General features: G+C 43.0%; 3 protein-coding genes across 5 annotated transcripts in view; 1 reads left to right on the top strand and 2 right to left on the bottom strand.

Moving 5' to 3' along the window:
- LOC139545901 (palmitoyltransferase ZDHHC8B-like) overlaps positions 1-8,596 on the bottom strand; it is a 123,239-nt gene extending 114,643 nt beyond the window's left edge. For both annotated transcript variants that reach the window (XM_071354110.1, XM_071354109.1), the window contains exon 1: positions 8,304-8,596. In XM_071354110.1, the coding sequence (XP_071210211.1) occupies positions 8,304-8,407 (104 nt within the window). In that variant the 5' untranslated portion in view covers positions 8,408-8,596. The remainder of the gene's footprint in view (positions 1-8,303) is intronic.
- Positions 8,597-9,091: 495 nt separating this feature from the next.
- Positions 9,092-12,571, top strand: LOC139545196 (serine/threonine-protein phosphatase PGAM5, mitochondrial-like). Its single transcript, XM_071352700.1, has 6 exons — positions 9,092-9,629; positions 9,866-10,038; positions 10,238-10,363; positions 10,892-10,980; positions 11,593-11,726; positions 11,952-12,571. Exons 1-6 carry the CDS (start codon positions 9,418-9,420, stop codon positions 12,100-12,102), a joined length of 885 nt encoding a protein of 294 aa, XP_071208801.1. The 5' UTR covers positions 9,092-9,417; the 3' UTR covers positions 12,103-12,571.
- A 1,957-nt stretch (positions 12,572-14,528) lies between these two features.
- On the bottom strand, positions 14,529-25,790 carry LOC139545198 (ankyrin repeat and LEM domain-containing protein 2-like). Of its 2 annotated transcripts, none has more exons than XM_071352706.1 (13): positions 25,587-25,790; positions 22,805-23,343; positions 22,083-22,277; positions 21,687-21,880; positions 21,168-21,356; positions 20,761-20,883; positions 20,596-20,659; positions 20,326-20,507; positions 18,407-18,513; positions 18,128-18,318; positions 16,993-17,926; positions 16,434-16,565; positions 14,529-16,273 (listed from the first exon to the last, which is right to left on the bottom strand). In XM_071352706.1, exons 2-13 carry the CDS (start codon positions 23,325-23,327, stop codon positions 16,060-16,062), a joined length of 3,048 nt encoding a protein of 1,015 aa, XP_071208807.1. In that variant the 5' UTR covers positions 23,328-23,343; positions 25,587-25,790; the 3' UTR covers positions 14,529-16,059. The 2 variants fall into 2 exon arrangements, with proteins under 2 accessions (XP_071208807.1, XP_071208806.1); XM_071352705.1 differs by lacking the exon at positions 25,587-25,790 and adding an exon at positions 24,819-25,528.
- Positions 25,791-25,811: the final 21 nt, after the last annotated feature.

The raw sequence follows: 25,811 nt of genomic DNA on the forward strand, positions 1-25,811 counted from the left end.
CAAAGAATGCTGAGTTACATCCAAAGAACACCATACCTACTGTGAAGCATGGGGGTGGAAACATCATGCTTTGGGGCTGTTTTTCTGCAAAGGAACCAGGACGACTGATCCGTGTAAAGGAAAGAATGAATGGGGCCATGTATCGTGAGATTTTGAGTGAAAACCTCCTTCCATCAGCAAGGGCATTGAAGATGAAACGTGGCTGGGTCTTTCAGCATGACAATGATCCCAAACACACCGCCCGGGCAACGAAGGAGTGGCTTCGTAAGAAGCATTTCAAGGTCCTGGAGTGGCCTAGCCAGTCTCCAGATCTCAACCCCATAGAAAATCTTTGGAGGGAGTTGAAAGCAACAGCCCCCAGCAACAGCCCCAAAACATCACTGCTCTAGAGGAGATCTGCATGGAGGAATGGGCCAAAATACCAGCAACAGTGTGTGAAAACCTTGTGAAGACTTACAGAAAACGTTTGACCTCTGTCATTGCCAACAAAGCGTATATAACAAAGTATTGAGATAAGTATTTGGTCAATAACAAAAGTTTATTTTCCACCATAATTTGCAAATAAATTCATTAAAAATCCTGTGATTTTCTGGATTTTTTTTTCTCATTTTGTCTGTCATAGTTGAAGTGTACCTATGATGAAAATTACAGGCCTCTCTCATCTTTTTAAGTGGGAGAACTTGCACAATTGGTGGTGACTAAATACTTTTTTGCCCCACTGTATTATGGGTTGATATCCATGTTAACAGAGTAATTTGGGAGCTTGCCTTTATATTATATCAAAACTCCTGGTCTGAAATATACATTTGATCTAATTACTGTCACATAGCCTGCAGCAAAAAATATAGGAGACGTATCCATCTTGGAGTGTGTAAACCCCCATCGGAGAGAGAGTGAGTCATCACACTGTCTATTGTTTGAAATAAGTCTTTAGTGTTTTGTTGTATTGATGCCATTTTTCTACCTTCATCTTCAGTGGAAAAACTCATCTTCAACAATTGTTTGTGTTTGTCAGTTTCACTACAGACGCAAACAAACAAAACGCAATCATGAACTCTAGATAGTACAAAATAAATACAATTGAAATTACATTGATTTACAGGCCTACCTCATGTAAATCAGAGACTCAAGCTAGCATAATCATTCTTATGTTTCTATTGAATCCCTCAATTACAAAGTATGGATGAGATGAGACCATACACCACCCATGTATAGCATGAGACTATACACCACCCATGTATAGCATGAGACCATACACCACCCATCTATAGCATGAGACCATACACAACCCATCTATAGCATGAGACCATACACAACCCATCTATAGCATGAGACCATACACAACCCATCTATAGCATGAGACCATACACCACCCATCTATAGCATGAGACCATACACAACCCATCTATAGCATGAGACCATACACAACCCATCTATAGCATGAGACCATACACCACCCATCTATAGCATGAGACCATACACAACCCATCTATAGCATGAGACCATACATCACCCATCTATAGCATGAGACCATTCACCACCCATCTATAGCATGAGACCATACACCACCCATCTATAGCATGAGACCATACACCACCCATCTATAGCATGAGACCATACACCACCCATCTATAGCATGAGACCATACACCACCCATCTATAGCATGAGACCATACACCACCCATCTATAGCATGAGACCATACACCACCCATCTATAGCATGAGACCATACACCACCCATCTATAGCATGAGACCATACACCACCCATCTATAGCATGAGACCATACACCACCCATCTATAGCATGAGACCATACACCACCCATCTATAGCATGAGACCATACACCACCCATCTATAGCATGAGACCATACACCACCCATCTATAGCATGAGACCATACACCACCCATCTATAGCATGAGACCATACACCACCCATCTATAGCATGAGACCATACACCACCCATCTATAGCATGAGACCATACACCACCCATCTATAGCATGAGACCATACACCACCCATCTATAGCATGAGACCATACACCACCCATCTATAGCATGAGACCATACACCACCCATCTATAGCATGAGACCATACACCACCCATCTATAGCATGAGACCATACACCACCCATCTATAGCATGAGACCATACACCACCCATCTATAGCATGAGACCATACACAACCCATCTATAGCATGAGACCATACACAACCCATCTATAGCATGAGACCATACACCACCCATCTATAGCATGAGACCATACACAACCCATCTATAGCATGAGACCATACACAACCCATCTATAGCACGAGACCCTACACCACCCATCTATAGCATGAGACCATTCACCACCCATCTATAGCATGAGACCATACACCACCCATCTATAGCATGAGACCATACACCACCCATCTATAGCATGAGACCATACACAACCCATCTATAGCATGAGACCATACACAACCCATCTATAGCACGAGACCCTACACCACCCATCTATAGCATGAGACCATACACAACCCATCTATAGCATGAGACCATACACAACCCATCTATAGCATGAGACCATACACAACCCATCTATAGCATGAGACCATACACAACCCATCTATAGCATGAGACCATACACCACCCATCTATAGCATGAGACCATACACAACCCATCTATAGCATGAGACCATACACAACCCATCTATAGCACGAGACCCTACACCACCCATCTATAGCATGAGACCATACACAACCCATCTATAGCATGAGACCATACACAACCCATCTATAGCATGAGACCATACACAACCCATCTATAGCATGAGACCATACACAACCCATCTATAGCATGAGACCATACACCACCCATCTATAGCATGAGACCATACACCACCCATCTATAGCATGAGACCATACACAACCCATCTATAGCATGAGACCATACACAACCCATCTATAGCATGAGAAAGTGGAAACAAAAGTGATAAATTGGGGAGGGGAACAGTCAGTGTTAAAGGGGTTATGTAAACCTTTACCTTAAAATTGAACTCTATGGTTTCTGTGTATGCTGCCAAATCTGATGACTGTATTCAGCCCCAAGACATTTGATAAAGAGGAATTACAGTTCATCGTATCTTACTGTATGAGCGACAGTACATAGTTATCGTTTCATGATTGATATTTTTTTGTTGTTGTCAGTTTCAAGATTTGGGATTGGTCCATCAGCCATCAAACAACTAGAGACTGTTCCTTTTAAAGTACAGACATGATGTCGATTACAAACACAATCAGACATCAATTTACCTGGTCAAATAAATAAAAGACACATTCCCGATAAAAATAAACTGTGATAGAAAGAATATAGTGTAGTGATAAAGAGTGGGGTTAAAGTCTCAATGACTGTGCAGAGATTAGTAATCTCCACGAGGGAGCCAAGATTAATGAGAACTAATAAGGTATATACACAATTAAAACAATTATTTTCCATTTTATTGAAGGGGGGTAGAATTACATGCACAATAAAACCAACATTGCTTTTATATCGACCTGTGAGTCATCCTCATTCCTCCCATGTTCTTGCTGTAATATAGTACATGACTGTGAGGAAAGAGAGAGAGAACTGCACAACCCAGCACCAAAATCCTCTACCAGACCACTCCATAGCCTGAGGTGCTGCTCGTAAAAGAGGAAGGATGGATGAAATATTGCTATTTAATCTGACACGACTAGCCACAGCATATATACAGACCCAGTCCTGGTAAAAGCATTTTCAATAGTGAAACATAAAGATGCATGTATCTACCCAAACCTGAGGACAGGCAGTTGTGTAGTGATTTTATGAATCACTTTGGCCTTGCGGCTCTCAGTGAGATTATCAGCATCTATATGACACAGAAGACTGAAGGGTCCCCTATATCCTATCGCTCTCATGTTATCGGCAGTATATCAATCCTGTTATCTTCATCTCTGATGTTAACTCACTGTGACACTGCATGAGGAAGGAGAGCTCTGCTCTTTCCAGGGTGGTGACAGGATAGAAAAGCTGCATGGATGGAGAGAGAGACAGAGAGACGGAGAGAACGAGAGCAAAATCTGAAGTCTAGTGATAATCTAAAAGAGGATGAGATATTCTAAATCTAAACAACACAAAGAACAAGGTGGGTGATTTAGCAAACCAGACAGACAGCATAAATGCCATCATGCTATTTTAATACAGCAGGCTTATATCCTTTAAAATGATATCAAACAAACGGTGCTGATATCACTTTGCCCATATCAAAACAAACAATGTAGATTAAATTACTAAATTAACATCAAATCCACAGCGAGCCTCACAATCAAACACATTAATATACTATAGGACAGTGGAGATCTGGGCTGGGCTCTCATGGTCTCTAATATGCGGTACTTATTGACAATAAAGAGAGAGGACAGCAGCAGTGCTTACTGAACCTCCCAATAAAGAGAGAGGACAGCAGCAGTGCTTACTGAACCTCCCAATAAAGAGAGAGGACAGCAGCAGTGCTTACTGAACCTCCCAATAAAGAGAGAGGACAGCAGCAGTGCTTACTGAACCTCCCAATAAAGAGAGAGGACAGCAGCAGTGCCTACTGAACCTCCCAATAAAGAGAGAGGACAGCAGCAGTGCTGCGTAAACACACACAATCTGTGTCCCAAATGGCACCCTATTCCCTATAAAGTGCACTACTGTTGACCAGAGCCAACTATTTAGGGAATCGGTGTCATTTGGATTAAGATCATTGGGGATGTACATTTAATTACTCTCCTAAAAGTTCAATTAATGTGGTAGAGAAGAGATTACCACAATGTTTTAAAACACCACAGACACCAGAGAACATCAAGCACTTAGCCCTGGATATTGGCATTAATCCATCTATCCAGCCCTCACCACCACCCCATCATGTTGGGGTGAGTAAGTACTGTATGAGATTAAAGATACCCCTGGTTCACCTATGACATCCTAATGCATCATCATACACATGAACAGAACTTTCACAATGACCAATTTTTGTTGCTATGTCCACACTAGTATACTATATAGTTAGAATGAAGCAATGTATTGGGCATTCTAAGTGATATTCTAGTACGGACATTGGATCGAACATTGCCCATACCAGCAGAGTAATAGTGGTCATGGAGGAAAAGAGAGTAATTAATCAGGAAACAATGGAGTCTCTGGGACAACTTGAGTATCGTCACATTTAAATAAATCTATATTGTAAAGGAGGAAACAGATGTGGAAGTCAAAGATTAGATTTCTCTGTCTGTCCACGTTGCTCTGGCTCCCTTGCCAATGTGTACTTACATGACTCCCTGGGAGATATTTTGCCTCTAAACACAACCAGCCACCTCTTCTATAACTTATTTCCATAAAAACTGCTGAAAGCAGTACCCATCCGCATGATCAATTGATAGTGTCCAGAAATCCTTTAAAAAGGGGATATCGGTCTTCGACAGCAAATGATAAGAGTTAGCTTCTGCATTTTTATCCTTGGCAGGTAGAAAATGTATTGGACAATGGGCATTTGGTCAAGGGCATGGTGAAAGACTTTAAACAAAGTGTTTGTGTCAGCACCCAGTCCAAAGTTATACCACATATTGTTTCTGGAGAAATACCAGAAGCTGGACCTACGTGGAGGAATCAGGGAACCTTGTCACATGGCATTATGAGCCTTATGTGAATGAGTGAATCATATTGTGGTCGTGGAGGACAGACATACTGTAAAGCCACTGACAGGCAAGCCAGGCACAGCAGTAACAGTAACACTGGGCCAGAGCTCAGCTGGCACTTATACTATTCACACAGTGTCTCTTCCTCCATGCCTGATATGACATTTGTGTGAAGAGCTGGCAATCACATGGCCCACAATGACTCACTCTATGGCTCGGAGAAGGGAGATGGCTCACAGGTCTTTCAACATAGTATACGTGGGGCTTCATCTATGGGGTCTCCTGCTGTGTGTTGTGTTGTGGTGCACTGTGGAATGTTGTTTTGCATTGCAGTGTATTGAGGAACATTGTGGTGTATTGAGGAGTATTGTGGTTAGAGCGTTGGGCCAGTAACCGAAGGTTGCTGGATTGAATCCCTGAGCTGACAAGGTAGAAATCTGTCGTTCTGCCCCTGAGCAAGGCAGTTAACCCACTGTTCCCTGGGTGCCGTGGTTGTTGATTATGGCAGCCCCCCGCACCTCTCTGATTAAGAAGGGTTGGGTTAAATGCGGAAGACACATTTCAGTTGAATACATTTAGTTGGACAACTGACTAGGTATCCCCCTTTCCCTTTCCCTATTGTGTAAAGCATGTGTGCCCCACATATTTTAGTGTGGATGTGTACAGTTATTCCACCCCAGGGGGTTCCATTATACATGGCCCAATCCTCTGAATACGTAACTGGATAAGAGCGTCTGCTAAATGACTTAAATGTAAATGTAATGTAACTGCATGAGAAATCAAAGAGCAAAGCAACACCAGGGTAAAATCCTAATCCTTACCCTTATCCTTATCCTTATCCTTACTGTTGGGGGTCAATGATTGGCCCATCTATCTAGCCCTGAACACAGCTTGACTGGAACCCCTGCTGCAATAGAGAAGCTGGGCAGAAAAACCGAGGTCTGGAAGATTGGAGAGGGACCTACGAAGTTTTCCACAGCACTGTATCAGCTACTGTGGTGACAATGCATACGACTAGCACATCAGGGCTACAGCATTAGCCTACTTCTTCATCTGACCATTTGTCTATGCAAAGCCTCTTACAGCCAGGGAGGAACCAGGGAGTTGTTGTTGACGCTCCAATCTAGATTGCTGGGCAACAGGGCAAGCCAAGTCCATAGGTTTCCTTTAATCTAAACCATTAACCCCCAGTACAAAAGCCATGCTACACTCTCAGCCTCCCTCAAATATATATATATATATATATATATATCCTGAATAGTTTAGTCTGGGCAACATTTGAAACCATTTTCTTTACGTTGCTTCTGTTGTTGTTTTTTGATGATTTTCTATTTGTTGTCTGCTAATAATTACATGCACCAGTTTCCCTTTTAAACAGCTGCTTTTAACAGCATGAAGGAGAACAGTGTCATGGAATAAAGGCTGATATCATAATCACCACATGAAATAATGTTACATCTGATGATTTATTTATCACATCATGACTGCATGAGAACATCTGATGGTCCTTTAGCAAAACATATGAGTCATACAACAGGTGTAGGACAAATAACATGTAACGTGGTGTGGTGTCTCTCTAAACCAGCCGGAGTAGAAAGTGCCACCTATTTGACCACAAAATAGACAATAAATCTCATTAGTTCAGTCAAACCACTAGTCTCCATAAGCAAATAGACTCAGCTGTAAATCTAAGTGCAGATTCAAATTTACAGCAGGCCTAGGCTGTACTTCAAATGTTACAATCAGATTATTAGCCTGTCTATAAATTATGCATTTGAAGTAGATCACAGGGTCAATCAGGAATGCAATCCATGACGTGGGACCGTGTGTGTGTGTGTGTGTGTGTCTAGAACAAAACAAATAGAACAAAACAAATCAGGGTGGAAAAAAGAACCTTCAGAAAAACGTCACTCATTGTAAACCACATACATTTCCATAATGAAGGTGAAGCGGTACGGCTCGAAACACTACAACCTTCAGAGCGCATGCACTTGAGTGACAGGAGTAAATGTCCCGTTAAACACTTAGATGTAGATTTCGAAGGCGAGGCAGTATTCCTATTCAATATTGAACTCATCCATAACCCAAGCTACCAGTTGCAACAATATAACAATTCGTTGCTCCGTTGCTTGTTTTGCCCGTAGAACTAAAGGAGAAACTAGCTGGCAAGTATGGCGGACTACGGCTTCATAGCAACCTATACCCGCTATGTGCCTACCTCCTAGGCTACTTCAAGCTTGAGTGGGGTGTCCAATGACGTTTATTCTAGAAAAAAAAATGCATTTGGAAAACAAATATAGCCTAAAGTTGGCCTACATGTCACAAAGGAGTTTCTACCATAATGCCTCGACACACCTAAACATTGTCACCAAAACCAGTACAAGACAATAATAACCTGTTCCGTGCACAGTCAAAACATTTTATAAAACCATTCATAACAGCATAAAGATCCGACCCGAAAAAGCAGTCTAAACCTCTCCAACAAAAACTTCTAACAGTAATAGCCATTGGTTACCACCAGATCATTGGACCTAGGCTAGGACTGATACTAATGAGGACGCTTTATTATGTGTAGACTATTAGCAGAAGCATGTATGACTTAAACAAGGATAAAACTTACGTAAAAACGAAGAATAAGGTGGTGGATCCCACAAGAAAAGTGGCAGCAGTAGATACCGGGATGTATTTGGTGGGTTTAAATCTCTTTCCAACGCTGTTGGGCATTCTGTAATTTCCACATTCCTCAATTATTTATTCCAATTGGAGACGGTATACAGATGTAAAGATCCAGTCTGAAATATCTACATTTACCGATTCAGAAAATATGTCTTTATTACTGTTAAACGCACACAGATCCAAAGATAGACAAGCAAAAATATACTGCGCTCCGAAAGACTAGAAATCCCACTCTAGCAATCCAGCCCACGAGTGAGGTCACAAAACCGCTTGAAAGGTGGAGCCTAGGTTGAAGATAACAATATAATATATTTTAAAGCTAGTTCAATGCAAAACGAAGAGGACTGTGATGGGATGCTTAGGTTACAGCCAGGGGCCACACGTTTTATTCACCCTGAAATCGGATTTAATATATTTCATTTCATTTTGCATTTTTTTTTTTTTGCATATCTAAACCAGTCACTCATCACTATCGTTTTATGCAACTTTTGTTACATATACATTCCTTTTGATTTTGGCCCTACTGTGATGGTAGAGAGTGAAAATCCAAAAGAGATACACATTATTTATTATAATAAGGACCTCCACAATCTCTCTGCACCCCTGCTGAATTTTCAGGTCTTTGGCATATGTTTCATGGGCTGTGCGCGCCCTCTAATGGTTAATAATTTGTTCGTTTTGTCCAGCGCTTTCGCGTATCGTAATATCTGCGCTAGCTGGTTCTTTGGCTCTAGCGAGACACCATAGTTCCAAGCGCTCTATGTTTTCCTTTTTAGTTAGCTGCTAGCTTGTTAAGTGATTCCAAGAAGCTTCATAATCTTTGACTGGACTTATTTTTAGCCAGTGATTAAAGAGTCGTTGGAGGGTATTCACTCTATTCCTGCACATAGAAAGGGTGTAAATCCACAGACCAAACCAGAGGCTGATCTAGCTAGGTCAGGATTAGCCGCTCCTCAGTTCTTGAAAGGAATCTCTTCTACTACAGACGTTGGGCGGCATTAGCAAGTTAGCTCGCTACCTAGCAAACGCACTGCAAAGAACCGATAGTTTTTCACAACATGTCATATCGGAGGACAATTAAAATAGTGTGTGGGTTCGCTGGTGGATCAGCGGTGCTGGTTGTTGCGGCTGCCGCAGCTGAATACCAGGGCTGTTTCGGCCACACGCGAGCCGCTCGGTGGAGCCTGTTCAATGTTTTGCGAGCTGCACAGCCAGCGGGGAACCGCACTGTTGAATCTACTGGAAATGCCTGGGACTTCAACTGGGATAAGTATGCCTCCTTTATTAGCTAAGTCTGATGCAGACTACTATAAAACATAGAGGGCGGTCAGATCTGTTCATGTGGGTCAAGTAGTTTAGTCTGACTGAGTCAGTGTGATTGATTGATATTAGCAGCCAGCGACAACATGTTGACAGCCTGACAGGTCTGGGCTCTTGGCATGTCATCAAGAGAAGTAAACCACAACACACATACATCACTAATTTGTTCCCTCTGTACTGTACTAGGCGGGACCTGTCCGCACTGTTGACAAATGGGAAGAAGGAGGTCGTCAGTGAAGACCCAAGCTCAGAGCAGGACAATGGGAAACCCAAAGCCACACGCAACATCCTCCTCATCAGACACTCCCAGTACAACTTGAGTGGCAATGGAGACCATGAGAGAATCCTCACCCCTTTAGGTTGTGTACCCTGTGCTGCTGTGTACTCATGTTGCTAAAGGCATGAAACATAGACCTAGTTCTCAACTCTACTCTCCAGCTCAACAGTTGAGTTTTAGTGAATAAGAAGAGCATATTCAGCAGCACTCAACAGAGGTGGTGAAAGTGGTTCACAATTGCAGTCTGCTAATTTTGTGGACTATGTGTTTGTATTCTGCAGGTCGGGAGCAGGCTGAGTTTACTGGCCAGCGGTTGGCTGCCCTTGGGTTAAAGTATGACATCATGGTCCACTCCACTATGGCCAGGGCCACCGAGACTGCCAACATCATCAGCAAATACCTCCCAGGTCAGAACCATAGACCGGCAAACTTTACAGCTGAGGCGTATGCCGGAGTATGTACAATATTCACTTTACAGCTGAGGCGTATGCCGGAGTATGTACAATATTCACTTTACAGCTGAGGCGTATTCCGGAGTATATACAATATTCAGCTCCAGGTCCCATGAGACTAACCAGTAACGTACATCAGGAGTGACCAAATCTCCTTCTGGAGAGCTACCATCCTGAAGGATTTCTCCGACTGAATTTAACACTCCTGATTCAACTGAATCCATAGACCATATGGTTGAATCAGGTGTGTTTGTGTAGAGCAGGAGCAAAAGCCAGCAGCCCCAGTAGTTCAGGAGAAGGGCTGGTTACCTGCTCCTATACATCTTGCAGATATTTACATCACCTGATACCAAGGCTCTATCTGATAACAGCCTCAGAAGCTTTGATCTCAGATATTTCAGAGTAAAAATGTCATGAATCATGATGAGTATTTCACTACTCACCGCTAACTAACTTTAATCTTCCGGTATGTTATTGGTTTAGGGGTGGAGCTGGTGAGCTGTGATTTGCTAAGAGAAGGAGCACCCATCGAACCTGTGCCTCCTGTCACCCACTGGAAGCCTGACGCTGTGGTGAGATGGCCATTCTGGATTCTCAATGGCCTGTGTGTCTGTCATATTACCTCCTGTTCAGTGTCCCTTTCACTTGTTATCTATACTGAACAAAAATATAAACTCAACATGCAACAATTTCTAAGATTTTACTGTGTTACAGTTTATAGAAGGAAATCAGTCAATTGAAATAAATTCCTTAGGCCCTAATTTATGGATTTCACATGACTGGGCAAGGATGCAGCCATGGGTGGCCCTAGGAGGGCATAGGCCCACCCACTGTGTAATGATCATGCTGTTTAATCAGCTTCTTGATATGCCAAACCTGTCAGGTGGATGGATTATCTTGGCAAAGGAGAAATTCTCACTTATAGGGATGTAAACAAATTTGTGCACAAAGTTTGAGAGAGACCTTTTCTGTGCGTATGGAACATTTCTGGGATATTTTATTTCAGCTCATGAAAAATGGGACCAACACTTTACATGTTGTGTTTATATTTTTGTTCATTATAGTTACAGGTGTCTGCTTGTATGTATCATTCAATGCAATGCAATGCAATGCAATGAGAGGTCATAGGTCAGCTCAAACACTCGTCTTACACAACCACTGTGGACCTCTCTACCGCTCTACAGCAGTACCACGAGGACGGGGCCCGAATCGAGGCTGCTTTCCGCCGCTACATCCACCGCGCTGATCCCAAGCAGAAGGAGGACAGCTACGAGATCATCGTCTGTCATGCCAATGTCATCCGCTATTTTGTGTGCAGGTGTGTTGGTCTCCCGAGGCAGGCTGAAGCTGGAGCAAAGCCCCATTCAACAGACGATGCTAATCATCATGACCTTGTGTAGCAATTCCAATATATTATATATTTTGCATTTCGTGACAATAATGATGTGCTTGCCAACATCCCATGACAGATGTGTATATTTGTTAGATCAGGGTGTATCGGTTGCTCTAACGGTCTCAATCTCTTTCTGTCTGTATGTGTCAGGGCCCTGCAGTTCCCTCCAGAGGGCTGGCTGAGGATTGGGCTGAACAACGGCAGCATCACCTGGCTCACCGTGCGCCCCAGCGGCAGGGTGGCACTGAGGACACTGGGAGACTCAGGGTTCATGCCCCCGGACAAACTCACACGGACCTGACCATGTTCCACCTACAGTATTCACTCGTTCTCTTTCTGAGAGGTTCAGATGTCAGTCGCAGGGTGAACTGAATGGCTCTTGATTTCTGCTTAAGTGTCTTGAAAGTTATTTTTGGTGTTAATTTTGTAACTTCAATGTGCAATGAGATATTCTGTGGTGTTTTGTTGTGATCAACTCCCCTGCCATCGTTTGCCAACTAGGGGAAAGTGGGGTTAGTTGAGCCAACGCTTGTTTCTAGGAAACCATGCACAAAACTAATCATGTGACCAAATATTTAGGAAGAGGCCATCATTTCATGGAGTCTGGGAAGGAAGAAACCATATGGTAAGCAAGTTAGGGTCCAAAAACGGATTTTCACAAAGTTAAATGAATTTGTGTTATAAGTTCCATGATAATTTAGCAGGTGCTTATGTTTGTCCTATTTCACACATCTACAAATGTGTATTAATACACGTGATTTGGAAATGTTTTTGTTGTTGTACATCACACCTCCCCCTGAGACACACTCAGAGTTGGGTCTCAGCCAGGGTCTGCCATGATCAACAATGACCGTGGAGCAATTAGGGTTAAGTGCCTTGCTCAAGGGAACATCAAGAGATTCTTTTTTTACGTTGCGACTCTGGTATTTGATTTCAGTCACTGGCCCAACGCTCTAACTACTAGGCCATCTGATGCTTGTATCTAGACCTATGTAGATAGTTTTAAGATTGTTTTGTACAGCAGTTGGGGTCTTTACAAGCTACAATATGAGGTCCTAAACTTAGCATGAAAGTGCATCCTTGTAGCTGTGTGGGCTAATATAGTCAAAATGCTTGCCTTGGGGTAACTTGAGCCAATACCACCATGACAAATTATGATTGCATTTTGTCAGTTTTATACATAACATGCATAGTATTTTTGCAATGTGTCATGCATATGAACTCAAGATAGGGAATTTGTATTGATACAGAGCAGACATTATCATGCCTGTGTATAGAATTGTAAAACAAGAAGGGATCTAGCCCCCCCTTGAGGTTCTTGACAGAGCAGCCAAGGAAGTGAGAGGAGCAGCAGCAAGGAATGAAAACATACACTGAAGAGGTACAGTAACAAACATGTACCTGTGTGAAAATGAGTCTGTGGCAGAGGAACACAAGGTCTCATCTGATGACTTGGAGTCTGAGCTTGATAAACAAATCAAGAATCTCGCGGACCAGTTTCATGGGCTTAGTAGCCTCAAATGCAGAGAACTTGAACTTGGCAGATTGAAACATCCCTGTCCCAGATAACTGGTTAAGAGATGGAAGGGTAAGTGATATTGAACAGCGAGATCTTTATCTGAAAGTAGGCATACGTTTAAGACATTCAATATACCACAACCCTCCTTCCATTAATTCAACTTTGACCTACCAGCACCACCACCCACTTACCCCAAGGCGGCTCAATTTACCCCATACCTGGGTAGGTTGTGCCAAGAGTCCACTTTTTCTGGACAAGCTGTGTTTTCAAAAATTTTATGTTTATTTCCAGGAATACACGAAAATAAAGGAGAGCCGCACACTCTAGGAGCTCAGATGCAAAAATGTAATTACCAACGTTTCAACAGCAAAGCTGTCTTCATCAGAGTATATTTCCAGGAATACACAACATCGTGAAATATATGTAGATATCATTGTTCGAAAGAATACTATATTTCCCTTGACATAGTGATGCTGAATGTAAAAGTTGCTCAACATACACCACTCTCCCCTACAGAGTGAAAGGGGAGTATACAGAGTATGTTGTGCCCTTCCTGTCTTGATTTTGTATTAAACTGAAGGGGATTTTGTACTGATTCAGGTTTCTCAATGAACTGTTGCTGTAACCAGATCCCTTAACTCAGAAAGCTGATGTGCTGATGACTGTCCGGGCCCACTCAACACTTATTATGGATGGAAACGGTATGCGAGTTTCATACACGAAGTGATAGGAATTTTAAACCAAAATCATTTGTCCAAAGTATGGCATATTTACTGTAGTTCTGTAAATGCTTCTCATGCTGTCCTTTTGTATTTGGATCAAAGCTTCCTCTTAGGTTTAGATACAGTTGTGTTCAGTAGAAACATGCAATAAAGGACAGACACATGGTCATGTAAATGTTTTGTGTTCCTCAGTAGTACACCAAATAAGTACTCTTAGTTATAAAATAGGGTTAGCGTTAACTCAAGCTGGGACAAAAGTAATGATATTGTCTAACAGCAAATCTGATGCATCTTAGTGTTGGCACTACAAAGCTTGAAGGGATCAAATTAATATTTGTTAGTAATTTGTTACTAATTTGAATGGTTTATGAAGTGTCACATTGTTAGTGTGCCACTGTCACACTAAAGGCACTAATATACAGTAGTAGAGAATAAGGGTGACACCGCCATTTCAGGCAGTATTAGAAAGTGCTCAAAGGACAACAATTCAAAGGTGAGGAAACTGTTTTATTGATTAGTCAAAAACAAATGAGGATCTGGACACACAGAAAAGGAGAAAATTCACAATGAAATTGTTTTTTATCCTTTTTTAAAGAAGCACAGAATGCCAAAGCACAATAAGTATGTTTAAGTATTTAGGTGCAATTTGCAGAACTCCACATTCATAAAAAATTTGGAGACCAGAACGAAATCTGTGTCACCTGTGAACACGAGAACGACAATACAATCCTCTCCATGAAAAGGTTGGTGCCTTTAATCAAGATTTTTTATTCACATTCAATATTACTCACATCTCTCATACTAAGAGTGACAATCTATATAGTAAGGGTGATTCCTATTCAATTTGGATTTACAGCTGTTGATTTCTATATTCAGCTTTGCTGGCTGGCAGACCATTCTTTTTACAGCAGTTTGTAAATGGACCTTATTTTAAAGGTGATAACTATCTTCATAGAGTTTAGCTACGTCAGGTTCTTGCACATTCACATTTAGTAAGCCATTGATTACAAATGAGTAAACATGTCTTTGTTGCACTCTGCAGTAACCTCTTATGTAGAGCTTGGCATTACTCTCAGACACCTTTAGAAAAACCAAGAACAGTTGAAGAAGATTACCTTTCAGCTATTGTGTGAGGCCGACAGTCGTTAAAAGAGAAGTGTGAAAACAACACAGAAATTACATGATGCACAAAAACATTGGTACCTGGAAAATGAACACATCTCTATTTATTAATTAAATAACAAACAAAAAAACATGGAAAACTTCAGTGTATTACCATTTTCCCCGTGTTTGCTTTGGAGCCATTTGTTGGGTGAGCTGCAGTCCGATGGTGGTTGCTATGCTGTTGTCAGGATGCATCAACTTTAACCAAACTGGACAGGATGTGGCTAATTCTGCATGGAGACTGACTGGTCCATCGTTTCAGAAAATTAAGGCAATTCCTGAACTTAGAAGAAACAAAATAACTGGCAGTTGGTTTAGTACACACATTAAAAGTTGGTTTTGTGCTACTGACTGACATTTAAAAAAAATTACTTTACAATATTGACATTTCTTTTTACTTCTTAAAAACAGCTTTTTTCAGTTAAGTGAATCTTACCGACGATTCTATTCTGAAGTTTAACGAACATCTACTCAATGTTTTGGGGAGTGCAGCTGTATTACTGGTTATTAAAAAAGTTGACTGAGCTATGATACAGGTGTTTCACACTTACTATGAATAATATTAATTGTCAATTCAACACTCATACAGTACAAAGTACAGACTGAAGGAAACCTGTTTCTTTCTTTTTTTTTAAGTGAGTGTACATCACGACCCGACATACTGAGAATCTTGTATGTATGCAATATATAGAAGTAGTACCATACATCATTAATACAAATCTTCAAGACACTTGTGCATATTTTGTTAGGTACATGGTTTTGAGCTCTGGCATATTTAACCACCGTGGTGGCAGGGCTGTAGCCTATTGTTTCTGGCCAGGGGGGGTTAGTCTCGGTCAGGGCTTGGAGTTGGCTAGGGGTCGTTGAAGTCCCTGAGGCCGATGCGCTGGATGTAGCTGGCATGTGCAGGGCTGTAGCGGTTGGGGTTGGTGAAGTCTGGAAAGCCTGTGTGTCGGGCGGGACTGAAGCGGCCACCAGACACCAGGCCGCTGACAGGAGAGCCGTGTGTGAGGGGAGAGGCCTGATGTACCCTGGATCTGTTTTTTACCACTGCAGAGCTGGGCCAGCTGAAAGACAAACAGAAACAATATCACCACCAGTCTGCATTTATTTGGTTATTTCCATACGATAGCAACTGACATTTTAAGCACTTGTCAATGTGTTTCCATATTTACAAGGCAACTTGCAGGCAGTGACAACTGTTCATATGCATGGAGACATGCATACCTTTGCATGTCTGATGAGGTGTATGTCTGCATTGTGCTTTTCCATTTCTGAATGCTGGGGAACTTCGAGGGGTCGATGTCTGTGGCTTCTACTGCCGACAGGACCTCTCTGTCCAACTTGGTTGGTGAATCCCTGAAACAACAGACAAAACAAGAGAGGTAGGTTGAAGGGTTTGGCAGATTTGAATTCTGCTGTTGCTTGCTGATGTCTGTAAGCAGGAAGTTATCCCACTGTGCAGCTTTATTTTCCCCACCGAATACATAACAGCTCGCCTCTGCAGTCAGCTCTAGTACATTATCCTTAATTATAAACTGGGTGGTTCGACAAAACATTTATGTTTACTGCTCTAATTACTTTGGTAACCATTTTATAATAGCAATAAGGCACCTCGGGGGTTTGTGATATATGGCCAATATACCATGGCTAAGGGCTGTGTCCGCGTTGCGTCGTGCTTAAGAACAGCCTTTAGCCGTGGTATATTGGCCACATATCACACCCCCTCGGGCCTTGTTGCGTAATTAAAAACCTCAGAACAATCACCCTAAATCTCATCACTCACCCTTCAATGAAAAGTCTTCTTCTGATGTGAGGTGGGGTCCGTGCTAGTAACTCATGGGAGTTGTCCAGGGACTTATAGGAGCTGGATGATCCTGAGCTGCTCAGATCCCTCCCCCCGTGATCCCACGACTTAGATCTGGCGCAGAGTGTGCGCCCTGACACGGTCCCTGGCCCCAGCACCCTAGTCCTTGGGCCCAGAGCCTCCAAGCTCTCCTTAGCCACAAAGTACTCCTCCGAGCTGCCGCTTCCACCACTGGCCCTGTCCTCCATCCCTACACCCACCTCTCCCTGCACCTCCCCGCTCACACAGGTCCCCCTCCACACCCCCCCCTCCCTGTCCCCGGCCTCTGAGCTACAGCCTCTCTCAAACAATGAGTCTTCATTGGTGTCACCCCCTAGCGTGAGACGGCCCACCCCGGATGCCAGGTCGTCCCGAGAGAGTCCTTCCCTGTGCCCACCGTGCCTGTGTCCCCCGCTCCTCCTCCTCTCCCTGTCTCTGGTGGGGTTGTCCACCCCATCCTGCAGGGACATCCTTTCAAACTCCACCATCAAGTTGGAGATGGGCGACAGCACGCAGGAGGGAGATGAGGAGGCGCGGGGGGACATCATATCCCCGTTGTGAGTCCTCTCTGCCCCCGTGGAGGGGCACAGGCCCAGGCCGTTGTCGCAGATGGGTGAGAGGAGGCTCTCTGACACGGAGGAGCACAGGAGGTCTCGCTCGGCAGCTGTCTCGATGAGGTCATCGGGCAGGATGTGGAACTCACGGAGGCCCAGGCCGCCCACAGCACCCACCAGACTGTCCTTAGAACACGCCAAGGAGGTAATGCTGGTGAGTGCCGTGTTCTGACGGTTCTTCATCTCCTCCAGGCTGATGTCATCACCCTCGTCCAGGAAGGCCCCCACTGAGATGGAGTTACAGAACTTCTTGGGCTTGCCTGTAAATGGCAGAGAGGAGGGGAAACTGTTCATTTGAAGCACACAAAAAATGCATTTACTGGTCAATCTAAAGTTGTATGGGAGCATCAATTCAAGACCTTGATGGCTGTATCATCGCTCTCATTTCTCAAACTTGATCATCTGAATTCAATACCAGTACTATACAGTTTATCAATAGGAAATGGTGGGGATAACATTACCTGGGGAAGGGGTTCTGAAGCGGTTGCTGGTTTCGTTCTCCCCTGCCTCTTCGTGTGCACGCTGACTGAAGTCCTTCTTGTTGAGGTACTCCTCCAGCTTACGGAGGCCGTCTGCAGAAGACAGGTCTGTAAAACTGTCCAGGAAATCCCAGTACTCAGCCCAGGGGTGGCCCAGCTCTCTGGCAAGGTCTCTGTGAGGGAGGAGAACATAACACTGTGGTTGGAGAAGCTGGTAAAAAATTGAACGAAGTTGTTAAACTTCGGGCTTTCTAGACGTACCTGCCCACTTTCTCTGCTCCACGGTCAGGGTCAGACTTCAGGATGTGCTGGAAGTGCACCGCCCTATCTCTTGGGGGTGTCTTCCATATCCGGCGGAACTCATCTGCCTGCAAGGGGGACACCAATTAATCTTACATATAGTGCATTCGGAAAGTATTCAGACCCTTTCACTTTTTCTACATTTTGTTAGATTACAGGCTTAATCTAAAACATCTACACACAATACCTCATAATGACAAAGCAAAAACAGATTTTTAGTAAAAAAATATATTTAAAAAACGGAAATATTACATTTACATAAGTATTCAGCCCCTTTACTCAGTACTTTGTTGAAACACCTTTGGCAGCGATTACAGCCTCAAGTCTTCTTGGCACACCTGTATTTGGGGAGCTTTCCATTCTTCTCTGCAGATCCTCTCAAGCGCTGTCAGGTTGGATGGGGAGCGTCGCTGGAAAGCTATTTTCAGGTCTCTCCAAAGATTTCCGATCATGTTCAAGTCCGGGCTGTGGCTGAGCCAATAAAGGACCTTCAGAGACTTGTCCTGAAGCCATTCCTGCGTTGTCTTGGTTGTGTGCTTAGGGTTGTTGTCCGGTTGGAAGGTTGGAACTTCCGCCCCAGTCTGAAGTTCTGAGCGCTCTGCAGCAAGTTTTCATCAAGGATCTTTCTGTACTTCGCTCTGTTCATCTTTCCCTCGATCTTGACTAGTCTCCCAGTCCCTGCCGCTAAAAAACATCCCCACAGCATGATGCTGCCACCACGATTCACCGTAGGGTGCCAGGTTTCCACTAGACGTGATGCTTGGCATTCAGGCCAAAGAGTTCAATCCTGGTTTCATCAGACCAGAGAATCTTGTTTCTCATGGTCTGAGTCCTTTAGGTGCCATTTGGCAAACTCCAAGCGGGCGGTCATGTGCCTTTTACTAAGGAGTGGCTTCCGTCTGGCCACTCTACCATAAAGGCCTGATTGATGGAGTGCTGCAGAGATGGTTGTCCTTCTGGAAGGTTCTCCCATCTCCACAGAGGAATTCTGGAGCTCTGTCAGAGTAACCATCAGGTTCTTGGTCATCTCCCTGACCACGGCCCTTCTCCCCTGATTGCTCAGTTCGGCCAGGTGTCCAGCTCTAGGAAGAGTCTTGGTGGTTCCAAACTTCTTCCATTTAACAATGATGATGGCCACGGTGTTCTTGGGGACCTTCAATGCTGCAGAAATGTTTTGGTACCCTTCTCCAGATCTGTGCCTTGACACAATCCTGTCTCTGAGCTCTATGGACAATTTATTCTACCTCATGGCTTGGTTTTTGCTCTGGCATGCACTTTGGACTCCAACCAAGTTGTAGAAACATCTCAAGGATGATCAATGGAAACAGGATGCATCTGAGCTCAATTTCAAGTCTCATAGCAAAGGGTCTGAATACCTATGTAATTAAGGTATTTCTTTTTTTATATTTTTAATACATTTGCAAAAATGTAAAAAAAAATCGGTTTTCGCTTTGTCTTTTTGGGGTATTGTGTGTAGATTGATGAGGACTTTTTTTGATTTCATCCATTTTAGAATAAGGCTGTAACGTAACAAAATGTGGAAGAAATGAAGGGGTCTGAATACTTACTTTAAAAAAAAAAATACATTTGCAAAAGTTTATAAAAACCTGTTTTAGCTTTGTCATTATGGGGTATTGTGTGTAGATTGACAAGGGGAAATAATTATTTAATCAATTTTAGAGTAAGGCTGCAACGTAACAAAATGTGGAAAAAGTGAAGTGGTCTGAATACTTTCCAAATGCACTGTACATCCTGTGTTTCAACAACAGCTTCCCATATGAAAATATAATGAGCTAAAAAATATAGAACTAAAGTGTGAAAATGGGTGATAAGAAGACAAAAAGAGCGCGAGTTGAAAGAGGACATGATATGACAATGACCTTAGATGGGCTGAGTGGGCCAACGAATGCCCTAACTGACATCACTGGATCCATGGGACTTCGTATGAGCCTGGGAGCCAGCGAATGAGGAAGAGTTTCTGATGGCTCAGGTGACCAGGGAGCACCAATGACAGGCTGGGAAGAGTTGTCTGTGGCCCTCAGTAAGGGTATATAACAGCGATCTGTGGTTGACAGAAGAGAAGGTGCCTTGGGGTAAACAGGGAAGATAAGAAAAACACAAGTGCTGTGATTGGGAGGAAGTGTACTTACCTTCCAAATAGTCACATATCTTCTGTTTCACCTCTTGGGTTTTGTTTTTTCTTTCACAAATAACCTGTCAGGAAACAGAAGAATTTCAAGAAATCCAAAAGTCATGTGGATCAATGAGCAGTCATTAGCTAGCTTTAAAAAAAGTATATATCTGGAGAAACTCACATCAGATGGCTTCTGGTCGTACTTGTTCTTGCAGTTTTTATCAGTATCAGGATGTGAACACAGGACATTCACCACTTCTGGACAACCAAACTTACATGCAAAGTGGAGTGGTGTCTCAAAGCCCTGCGACAGACAGAACCAGAGTTACACACATACACTATGAACAGAGACAAGCCAATCCAAAACACACCAGTCGGTTACAGTTCAACTTTAAAAAACACAGTAGGTCTGCACTCAAAAAGAAGCTTAATTTTTCAATTTCTTAAAATTATTTTGTCTGCACAGGGGAATCGGCTAAAAGCCTCGTCTGCACAAATGTTTCGGCTAGAAACCTTCTTCGGTGTTAAACCTACAGTTAAATCTATCAGCAGGTACATATGGAGAAAGGGTGAGATAAGGAGACTCACAGCTTTGTCTGGAGTATTGAGGTAAAGGTCTATGATGTAACGGATGCGTTTCTGCAGCATGGCCTCCAGGTCATCTGGGTACATGAGCCTCATGAAGTCAGGATTCTCTAGAGTTTCCAGCAGGAGCTGGGCAACACCCGGCTGATTCTCCTTTGCTGCCACGTGCATCACGTTGTACCGGCACCCCTCCTAGGAACACACAGTGGACATTGATGAAGGAAAGTAGTGCAGGTCAGTGTTGGATCACAACTTGTTTGTCACAGCCATTTACTACAGAGGCCTGGCTTGAGACTGGGCTGTGGTTAGAAACATTCATTTGGTTGGAAAAAGGAAAACTAATAGGATTGATACTTAAATTGTCAGAGTAATAGATCAGTTCTGTTAGAACATTATAACTCATTTGGTCAACAGAATTACTGAGTCATTTCTGAAGGAGTCATATTTTTCTATGTGGTTGACTACCTTTTTTTGTGATACTTCACTGTAATCATCTGCTGGCTGACTTCCTCCCTGACTCACCTGCACAACAGTGGGGTTGTCTCCAGAGCCAATGAGATAGCGTGGGTTGCTCCAGACCAGCTCACTGAAGGCTACCTCATCCCCCTTCTCCACAGCCTTCCTCAGCTTGGCTGTCAGATCCTGGCAGCGAGGGCTCTTGAAGCTGTTGGCCCTCTCCCTGTTGATGGTGTCTGCCTCCATGACAGGGACGTTGTCTAGTGCCACAGACAAGAGAGACGGAGACGACAGATTAAAACAGAGGTCAGCAGAATATGTGATAAACAATTTACTCGTTTAACAAGTCCAAGAAATTAAATGCCATCCAAACACCCTTGAAAAGCACTGACTTTGCATATTTTTCAAACTAATGTATTTTTTGTAAGGAGAGATAATTGTCCTTCTCAGCCCAGCACTCACCCTTGCAGAAGACCAGGCCTGGTTTGACAGGGGAGACACATGGGGTGGATTTACTAGGAGAGGGGTAATAGTCACAGATTCCCTTGGCAAATTTCTCAGCATCGTCTCGATTGGCAAAGGCTTTAAAGCGAGCTCCTTTCATCATCTTCACAGCCTGAAGAGCCTCCTTCTTATCACCATACACGTGGGCCCTATCTGGAAGTGAGAGAAAAAATGTACATTAAAAAAGGTATGTTTCTATAGGCTATAGATAGCTCTTTATATCTACCTACTAGAAACATTCCAGAATGTAAACTGGATTCAAAATGGAATAGATAACGGTCAGTTATTTTGCCGACATTAAAAGCAAAGCAGCTCAAATTCTTACTACTAAAATGTTTTGTTGCCATGCTAATGCAGAAAGCCATAAGGTGACAGGTGCTATGGATCTCATCCACTGCCGGTTCAAAACCAAAATAACCCCTGAACAGCATGATGTCATGGAGAAGCAACATCAAATGTTTGAATTGGACCTTGAGCGTAGTGTGACAGCATGGTCAACATACAGAAGATGCGCACTGCACTTTGTGCAACCCAATAGCTAGCCAGCCAACAGTTCTCTGTCTTCGCATTTCTGTGTGGGAAAATAAATAATGACAAATACACGTTTGACCGATTAACAGCCCAAAGTGTAAATTGCAGGGATAGTTTACATCAGCCCAGGTGAAATAACAGTTTCTTACCATTTCTAGCCAAGACATCCTCCCATAACGGACACACTCCATAGAACATTGGTGACACTTGGGCCATCTTTGAAGGAGTCTCTGCTGTAGACTGAGAGCCAGTGTCTTCCCTATTGATATTAAAAGGGGCCCTTGACTTCACTGTCAGGCCAAGTTCCTCTTCCTCTGGGGGATTGAGCCCCATTCCGTAACCAAAGTCCATCTCATCACTGACAGCCTTAGGAGAGTCAGTGCCAGTCGCTACTGATGTAGCACATGACGGCACTGGTTTGGCCTGCTCTGCATCACTGGCCGCCGCTGCACTACTGCTTGTGGCTGGGCCTGTAGTGGTGGCATTACTGCTGCTGTCCGTCTCTGTGGCGCTGCTGCTGCCCTCGGCTCCCGCCAGGACGCGGGCCAACTTCCTCTCGAAGATGGCACGGGTGGTGGCCGTGATTGGGCCGCACTTGAGGTCGGCCCTTGTGAACTCCTCTCGCAGCTCGTCTGCACTCAGCCCTCTCAGCCTGCTCAGAACCGCCTCCATGCTTCAGCTAGGCTACCTGTGTAGTCAGAGGGTAACACATCATATGATATCACATTCAGATACAAACTGCTGTGTAATGATAGTGATAGTAAATGTTTCTATTTTGATTGAGGTACCTGGTCACCTCAATCAAAACGTCCTATTTTTTTGGGCGGATAAAAACTTTATTTGTTCCAACAGTAAAGTGCATTATTCTCATGATTCCTGTAATAGAAGTGCCTGTCCTGCAGCTGTGCCTGCCTGTTTCGCTGGGACCGGCTGCTGTAATGCATGAGCCTCTCACACTCTCCCCTTTCTCGTGATTGTATAACATTTCAAAATGCAATTGTTGGAAAAAACTACTTTGGAGGCAACTCGTTGTTCATATTAAAGAGAGGAGGGTCTCAGTTTTCTGACGGTATAATATATCTGATATGGCTTTGAAATACGGAGCGAGAGAAATTGCGCATCGGCCATGACGAGTAAACTACGCCTTAATGCAAAAATGTTTTAGGAGATTACATTTACTGTTAAATGAATACATGGCTACTAGCAGTAGGTGTTATATTTAGAGTTAGCTATCTAGCTAATGTGTTTTGAGTTTCAACTTCCTCAGGTGATGAATTAGAACCAATTGAATGAGGCCTATATATACCATATTAGTGCACAGAGAGATTAAGGCAAATTCATCACTATTGAAAAAAATTATAATACAAATTCTGGAGCCCTACTTTCATTAACCCAACAATCATAATCACTGGATTAAGTTCAATGTCAACATATTTTGAATCATGCATTCCTGCTTGGACATGATATGTGTAACAACTTATCAATTGAATATCATCTCAGTAGTCTATTACACTTCCTAATAAAGCATTGTGAATTACTTTATAAAATGACTCAAATGTATTCTATTGTGTGACGCTGCCAACTGAAAAAGTTCAATGTTTGTCTGGAACCCAGCCTTTTGAGCTAATTGACAAGTGCACCTTACTCCCCATGATCCTCGAGACCGACCATAAGTAGGTCTCTGCCATTAATGGACTGTTTCAAAGCATAGACAACATAAATTCACAGCCTGACTCTGAATATGATAAACCCACGAAATAAACTCAGTCAGCCTTTCTTGATTGATCAAACAGAGAAGTAACGCAAGTCTACGTGCCGCTTGGTTTTTTGCAGGTTCACAAAACATGCAAGCCATGAAAGGAAGGGGCGATTCGAAAGCTTTGCACACAAAAAACGCTCCGATCAAAATCTAGATGTGTACGGAATAAAGCACGTTAAAAGCCTTTTGCGTTCGATGCTTTTAAACTTCCTAGATTTCAGAGAATTCAGGGAATATTTCCAATCACCGTCGATGCAATCTCACTCATGCTCACGCCCAAGTGCCAGTCCTAATATCTATTTTTGTGCATGAATAATCTGATATCTCATGTCTTCATAGTGATGTTATTGATACACGCTATCTCAACACATATTTGATGACAAAAGTCGTCTCTACATACTTACCAGACATCATCATAACTGCTTATCGTTCATGATCTGAAATGTATTTTAATATTCAGCTAGGATAAACTGTTACAATGCTCAAATCAAGACCGTCTGGAATCGTCTCATTGTTTACAAGACATTATGCGCATGCTCACTTCCGAGGGAGGGCTCATCGTGCTCTCAGCTGAGATGCTATGTTAGTTCGTTAGCGAACAGTTCAAACCAAGCAGGTAATGGTGGTGTTGCTAGAAACAGTTCACTATGCAAGCAATGCATTTGAAAGGCAATAATGAAGTGACATTGGACACCTACCTATATGTAAATGCAGTGCGTTAACTGGGTTTAGGGAAGCACGATTGAGTAATCTCATGTCATTAGCTAGCTGGCTAAATTAGTATGCTGGCTCGCTAGCTAGTTACGCCGGAAGTTTAGCCTAGAAGACGCTAGCAAGCAACCCACTTTCCATAATATAACGTAGGTAGCTAGTTATTTTGGGACTTGCTGAGAAAAGTATACCCTCACCAACAGCATAAAATAATTTTAATACTTTAAAAAAACACCAACTAGCGAACTAAATTAGCTAACCGTGTAGTTATGGCAAGTGCGTGACGAAGGAACAAGCTAACTAGCCCTACAACCAACAGTTAGCTGTGCTACATTTAGTAAACAACTTGGATAACGCATTAATATATTTTATTAATGCAACGACTGGAACGTTTGGACTTGGAAATGTATATTATTCTGCAGTATTTGAAATGACAACAAAATGAACGTTAGCATGCACACCTCCTTGCTCTCCACCTGCCCTCACCGCGACGCTTTCAAACTATGTTGAGAAAGGACCCAGGTTTTGATTAACAATGCCTGATCGAAATTGAGACTACTGTGAACAGTCTATGACTGCGTACTATGCTAGCCAGACGGTCTGGAAAAAACATAGCAAAACATAAATCCTAGAAACAATTCGATAAGTACCTCCAAATATACAAGACATCTTTGGAAACGACAGTT

Source organism: Salvelinus alpinus, chromosome 19 (assembly GCF_045679555.1).
Source record: "Salvelinus alpinus chromosome 19, SLU_Salpinus.1, whole genome shotgun sequence".
Lineage (NCBI taxonomy): Eukaryota > Metazoa > Chordata > Actinopteri > Salmoniformes > Salmonidae > Salvelinus > Salvelinus alpinus.